The sequence below is a fragment of the Stegostoma tigrinum genome, unplaced genomic scaffold, assembly GCF_030684315.1.
Source record: "Stegostoma tigrinum isolate sSteTig4 unplaced genomic scaffold, sSteTig4.hap1 scaffold_89, whole genome shotgun sequence".
Lineage (NCBI taxonomy): Eukaryota > Metazoa > Chordata > Chondrichthyes > Orectolobiformes > Stegostomatidae > Stegostoma > Stegostoma tigrinum.
The window spans coordinates 1,375,734-1,382,182 of NW_026728814.1; the positions used below are offsets into that span (position 1 = coordinate 1,375,734).

Genomic DNA, 6,449 nt, shown 5'->3' on the forward strand with positions numbered 1-6,449 from the left:
ATTGACAGGTAGGGGGTGTTTTTCAGTCCAGAAACAGCCTCTGCTCCGCCTTTTCTTGGTGAATGTTTCCCTGCAGTCGAGTTGGTGAGTGTTTAGAACTCTGTCGGTTTCCCGGTAATGTAGGTGAACTGTAGGTCACTGTGTGTTAGATCATATCGCCAACCCTCTCTCATCCCCTTTCTCCCAATCCCCAGTTACACGCTGCTGACTCAGGGAGCTCTGGCGGATGCGGGGCTGTGGTCAATCTCGGCGCTGGTTTCGGTTCACAGAAGACGGTTTAGTTTTTGAGGTAATGACAGATCGTTCTGCCCAGCAGGACAGATTCTAATGTTGTCAGCAGGGACCATACAGCCCTCACAGACTGGGGTTAGTTTCTTTCCAGCAGAACAGACCGAGGAAGGGTCATCGGACCCGAAACGCTATATCTTCTTCCCAGATGCTGCCAGACCTGCTGAACTTTTCCAGCAACTTCCGTTTTGTTGTAGACTAAGGGGGGGACATGACTGACATGTATAAATTTATGAGGGAAATAGAGAAAACAAGAACAAATCTTTCTGCTTAGTGGTGGAATCAGTATCGGGCGACATGGATTGATGGTAAGCGGCGGGAAGTTTTGATGAGTTGAGCGGATTTTTTTCACTCAGATAATGGGGGGAAACTGAAACTCACTGCCTGGCAGCCTGGTCGAGCTAGAAATGGTCATAACATTTCCGGAACTATTGAGATGTATAAAATAAACACGGAAAGAACTGGGATGCTGTAAATCAGAAACAAAAAAGAAATTGTTGACAACATTCTGCAGATCTGGCAGCATCTTGGAGAGAAATCAGAGCTCAAGTTTCGGATCGAGTTTTTGAAGCCAGGATGTAGAAACCCCAATGAGGAAAGAGGGGACCTAACTTCAGACAACCAACGCGGACAAGTGCTTGAAGTATCAGCGGGGAGAATTTTGCAGGCAGTTATCAGAACTCTTTTGAAAAGATTTGGGATTGTTATGGAAAAGGACAAGGATGGACCTGTAATCAAAGTTCTAACTTGGTTGATTTTAATAAGATATGATTTGGCCATAGTGCACAGGAAGTAGATACTTTCAGGTACATGTGCAAGAGGGAACATAAATGGAGAGATAAGGAGAGCTCTAAGGGAAATATGAATTGATACTGCCAAGTGAAATGAAGCAAAATGCTCTGTTGTTTTACAGGTAGACATATGGTTAAAGGATAAGGGGGAATGTGTAAGGTCCATTAAGGACCACAGAGGTATCTGTGCGTAGAACTAGAGAGTGTTGGCCTGGGTCGAAATGAATACTTTGTGTCAGTGCTCACTAGTGAAATAGATGAATCAGGGAGAAGGTCTGTGATAGAATGTGAAGAAACTATCACAGAGAGAGAGAGGAAGTACTGAGTAGTCTGGAAGGTTTAAATGCAGGTCAGTATCCAAGGTCAAGTGAAATGTCTCCTGTGATGTTAGGATGAAATAGCAGGGTGCTTGCAAGGTTCTTAATTCCCCACTAACCACAAAGGGACCCTTCTGAAGGGCCACCGGACCCAAAACGTTAACTCTGTTTTCTCCTTCGCAGTTGCTGCAAGAAGTGCTGAGCTTTTCCAGCAACTTTGTTTTTGTTCCCAATACTTTTATTTAATCTCTTTGGACATCAGCAAGGCTTTTGGGAGACTGAAAGCAAAGCTAAGTGCGCATAGAATCCATTGAAATTTAGCAAATTGGATCCACAATTGGCTGAGGTTCAGGAAGCAGAGAGGTGGGTTTTTTCTTGTTTCTAACCGCAAATCTGTGCACATTGGTGTGGCAGAGTGGCCAATGTTGGGCCCTTATTTTTGTTTTAGGTAAATGCCTTAGATTTGAATGTATGAAGGTTGATCAGTTAGTTCAGATGATGCAAAAGTAATAGATGGTAAATAATGAGATGGATAGCCTTAGTTTACAGACAGGCTGATCAGTGGTAAATGGAATTTGATCTAGATTCGTGAATAGCAATACATGGACAAGTTATCCTGTCCTTGAATTCATTTGTTAATCAAACAGTTTGTGATTAGTTGACTAGCCAGGGGAGGAAGGCTATTTCCTTTTCCCATCAACATACACCATGACACAGTCCTGGATTGTAAATGGGGATTTTGGCTGTAAGACAATTTTGCTACATGTTGCTCACTCCACAGTTAGACCTCAAATGAGAGGCTCTAATGTATGGTGCTGCAAATTATGAGGAACGAAAATCACATTTTGGCTTTTATTGCTCATCAATTTGCTGTCCCCTAAATCTTGATCATCTCTAATAGAAATCATGCAAACATGAACATGAGGAAAGAGGCCACCATTTTAGCAGGAAAACAAATGTGTAAAGCTAAGAGAGCAAATGATGACAGTAAATTTAAGAGACGTACCAGAACCAACATTTGCAGTGTCGGCACCCTCCCTGGATTCACTCCCTGTCCCTTCCTTTGCTGCAAGTGAACAGTTTCCCCACCCTACCACTCAGGAAGACGAAAGAAATGGAAAGGAAGGAGACATTGCTTTGCTCCCAGATGTTGCACAGAGGAGGAGGTTTCACTGGAAAGACAACATCTGCATTGTGAGCCCAGGACTGAAGCAGCCAATAGGAATTGCTGTGCTCCGTGGTGATGTCTCAGGTTTCAGGCACGTGGACACGGGAGCCCCGCCCCCACCTATTGTTCCCCTCCTGCTGCCAAGGTTTCCGGGGCAACCAGCGGGCGGCTCGAATCAGAGCGAGAAGCTGCTCGGGATCTGCCCCTCCCCCTCCCTCCGGCGGCAATTGCTGAATCAGAAGGTGACCATGATCAGCCTCTGACTGTTCTGTCTGTTTATGGTTTGCCTGTTCTGTCTGTGGGGAAAGGTATGGACCATGTGGAAGCAAAGAAGGAAGACCATGGAGGAATTTGAAAATAAGGATGGGGCTGAACAGCGGGCCTTAGATTGTTTGTTATGAAATGTTTGTTGGTGAGATGTGGCCAGTGCTGCCTGGATCAGCATTTATTGCCCATCTCGGGTGCTGTGGAGAAAGAGCTGCCATGGACCATGTCTATAATCTTTGACTGCCTATTATGCTGGGGACCAGGCAAGTCAGCGTTTCTACTGGACCTGAAGCCTGTCAATTTCGGATGGGTAAATCATGTTAGACAAATCTGCAAAAGTGTTTTTTGAAAATGTAACTGATAGAACCCGGTGGATGGGGTCATTTGGATTTTCTCAAAGCTGGTGATAAAGTCCCACTTAAGAAGTTAGTGTGCAAAATCAAAGTTCATAAGATTGTTGGGAATTTACTGGTGTCGATTGTGAATTGGTTAGCAGACAGGAAACAGTAGAAATAAATGATCTTTTTTCAGTGTCTAAGGCTTTGACAATTGGGACACCACAAAGATCAGTGCCCTTGGACCTCATGTGTTCAAAGTGTACATCAATGATTTGTATGTGCGAATCCAATGTACTATTTCTAGGTTTGTTGACACAAAAGAAGGGGGATTGTGAGTGAGCAGGACATAAAGAGACTTCAGAGTAATTTAGATGATTTGAGTGAGTAGCAAATGCATAGCAGATGCAGTATCAATGTGAAGTTATCCACTTTGGTACCAAATTCAGAATGGCAGAGTATAATTCGAGTGGTGGTCAATTTGGAAATGTTCATGTACAAAGGGACCTGGGTGTGCTTGTACACCAGTCATTCAATACAAGCTTGTAGGTGCAGCAAGCAGTTAGGAAGGCAAATGGAACTTTCTCCTTCATTTCAAAAGGGTTTGAGTATGGCAGCAAGGTGGTCTTACAGCAGCTGTGTTGGGTTTTGTGAGGCCACAATGAAATCTATGAGCAAGTTTGGTCTCCAAAACAAAGAAACATTATTCTTGCTGCAGGCAAACAGCAATTTCTTGTGTTGCTGAGTGAGGGACAAAAGTTATCACTGACCATGAATCAAGAAGAAGCTCCAGTTGCTGTCTTGGTTTCAAGTCAGATTTGGAGATGATGTCACTTGTTGACAACACTTTAAAGCATTTCCCAAAGCGGGAAGTGGGTGATGTTCCCTCACTTTTGCTTCATTTCCCTCTGGCAAAACAAGACAGAGTCTGAGGCACTGTTTGGTTTAGGCATACCCACTGCAGGGCTCTGCTCCCCACCCCACCACCTCCCCCTGCTACACACACTAAGAAAGGAATGATGTGGATAAAGTAATCCAAAAGGTGTAGTGTGAAATACAAGACAAAATAGAGAGAGGTAGTGTTAGAGGAGCTGGAATCATTGAAAGTGGATGAGTCACCAGGCCCAGATAGATAGTTCCCTGGCGTGTTGAAGGAAATAGCAGATGTTGTGAGGATTAATTTTCAATCTTCACTTGACTCAGGTGAGGTGCCAAGGGGCTGGAGGAATGCAAATGTGGTGTTGTTGTTTAAAACAAGTACAAAGGAAATGCCATACAACTATAGGCCAGTCACTCTTACTTTGGTGGTGGGCAAACTGTAAGAATCAATCCTGAGAGATCAGAGAAACTGTCAGTTAGAAATGCATGAACTTGTCCGGGATAGTCAGCATTGCTTTGATGAGGGAAGGTCATACTTGAGCAATTTGACTGAATTCTTTGAGAAATTGGTAAGGAGTCTCAGTGTGGGTAGTGAAGTGGATATTGTTTTCATAGATTTTGTTAGGATATTTGACAAGATCCCACACAGCAAACTGGTCAAAAGTAAAAACGCATGGATAACAGGGTAATGTGTTGAATTGGATCCTCTGTTTACAGTGCTCTGACATATTTCCAGTTGCAAGTTCCAGCAGGAGACTGTAATATAGGAAGCAGCGAAATTGTTTCAGAGCTGAGCATAATGGACTATTCAGCAAATTTTGAGTTGGTACTGCTGTGTTCTGTTATCTGTGAGAGTTTGCATGGTCCAGGGCTGATGTGACTCCTTTAATCTGGCTCTGAATTCATGTTCACCATTGCTGTATTTCATCTCTACTGTCCTAGATCTTCTGTCTGCAATTGTCTAACTTCTGTCCCTGCATTTTAGCTCTGTTTTGTGTTTTACTGTTACATCTGCTAATTGTGCCTTAATTAGACTTTCACCACTGCCTATCCCCTGACCGTGTGCTTTTGACTGACCAACTTGATTTTCTCACAGAATTGTTAATAGTCAGAAATTGTTTTTAGTGTTCTGCTATCAACTTCTACTCTGCAAATTACAAGATTCATCCAGTTCACATTTTATAACCTACCATTTTGATTTTATGGTTTCTGTCTCACTCTCCTTGTTTCATCCAAATCAGCTGAACATGGTTTTCAGAAGAGGAGATTTTGCAGTTTACAAACTGAAACCAAACGTCACTCAGGATCTGAGAGAGTTACCAAACGTATCACAACCTGAATACAACAGAATATTGGACATGGAAGGAGAAAGCACTGTTCCCAGTGGGGAGAAACTGGTTCTGTTTTTGGGTAAGGCTTCAATCAATCATCTGGCTTATCAGAATGTAACACACTCATAATGATTAGAAGCCATGGAGATGAGGGGATTGTGGTAAAGACTTCTTTCATCCATCAGTACTGAAAAATCATCAGCGTAGTTACACCAGGAAGAAGCCATTCACCTGTTCTGAGTGTGGAGAGAGACTCACTCAAATCATCCACCCTGCTGACACACCAGAGTGTGGCAAGAGGCTGTTCACCCCCACAGAGTGTGGAAAGAGATTTATCAATTCTTCAAACCTGGTGACACACCGGCAAGTTCACACTGATGAGTGACCTTTTAAATGCCCAGTCTGCAGGAAGTGCTATGAAAGGTCTGGGGAACTAATGCTCCATCAATGTGCTCACACTGAAAGAGACTGTTTGGGTGTCCTGACTGTGGGACAACATTTCAGTGATCATCTCGGCTCACTGTATACCATTACGTTCACATTAGGGAGAAGCCCTTTACCTGCTCTGACCGTGGGAGGGAAGTCAGTCAGTCACCCCATCTGCTGAGGCACCAGCACATTCACACTGTGCAGTGACCATTCACCTGCCCCAGCTGTGGGAAGGGAATCACACAGGTGTCATATCTGCTGAGTGACCAGAGAGTTCACAAGAAACTGCAGTGATTGGGCTTTACTATTAACCGCGTTCAGGAATTAACCAGGTTCATTGTGATCTGTTTCTGCTGATATTAATAACCACCTGTTCAGGTATATGTTAATGTAGATACGTATCGAATAAACCAGTTTTGTGTAAAACACAGTGTTTCATCTTCTTATTGTCTCTAACACAGGGGATTCCCTTTCAATTGCTGTCCCACTCCCCTCCACCCTCACCTTTAACAAGAAGTATGAAAGCTCCATTGTCACTGAGATGAAGACCATCTGATCAGTTGCCTCTGCCCAGACTGGGAAAATTGCTCTGGAAAATGGGTCTGATTTTCCGCCAATGTATTTACTCACAGAGGAAAGACCAT

The 6,449-nt window shown here is 43.6% G+C and overlaps 1 protein-coding gene across 3 annotated transcripts; it reads left to right on the plus strand.

Moving 5' to 3' along the window:
- Window positions 1-6,200, plus strand: LOC132209358 (uncharacterized). Of its 3 annotated transcripts, XR_009445452.1 has the most exons (3): window positions 1-84; window positions 195-289; window positions 5,287-6,200. XR_009445452.1 is itself a non-coding variant. In XM_059644481.1 (2 exons), exons 1-2 carry the CDS (start codon window positions 2,375-2,377, stop codon window positions 5,503-5,505), a joined length of 651 nt encoding a protein of 216 aa, XP_059500464.1. In that variant the 5' UTR covers window positions 614-2,374; the 3' UTR covers window positions 5,506-6,200. The 3 variants fall into 3 exon arrangements, 1 of the variants encoding a protein (XP_059500464.1); XR_009445451.1 differs by lacking the exon at window positions 1-84 and having other exon boundaries at window positions 92-289; XM_059644481.1 differs by lacking the exons at window positions 1-84; window positions 195-289 and adding an exon at window positions 614-2,806.
- The last annotated feature ends 249 nt before the right edge of the window (window positions 6,201-6,449 follow it).

What these genes read in the sequence shown, in the direction of transcription:
- LOC132209358 (XM_059644481.1), top strand. Translation starts at nt 2,375, where the DNA reads ATGATGACAGTAAATTTAAGAGACGTACCAGAACCAACATTTGCAGTG. An exon ending in GGCAATTGCTGAATCAGAAG is followed by an intron (nt 2,807 to 5,286) that starts GTGACCATGATC and finishes CATCCAAATCAG; the next exon opens with CTGAACATGGTTTTCAGAAG.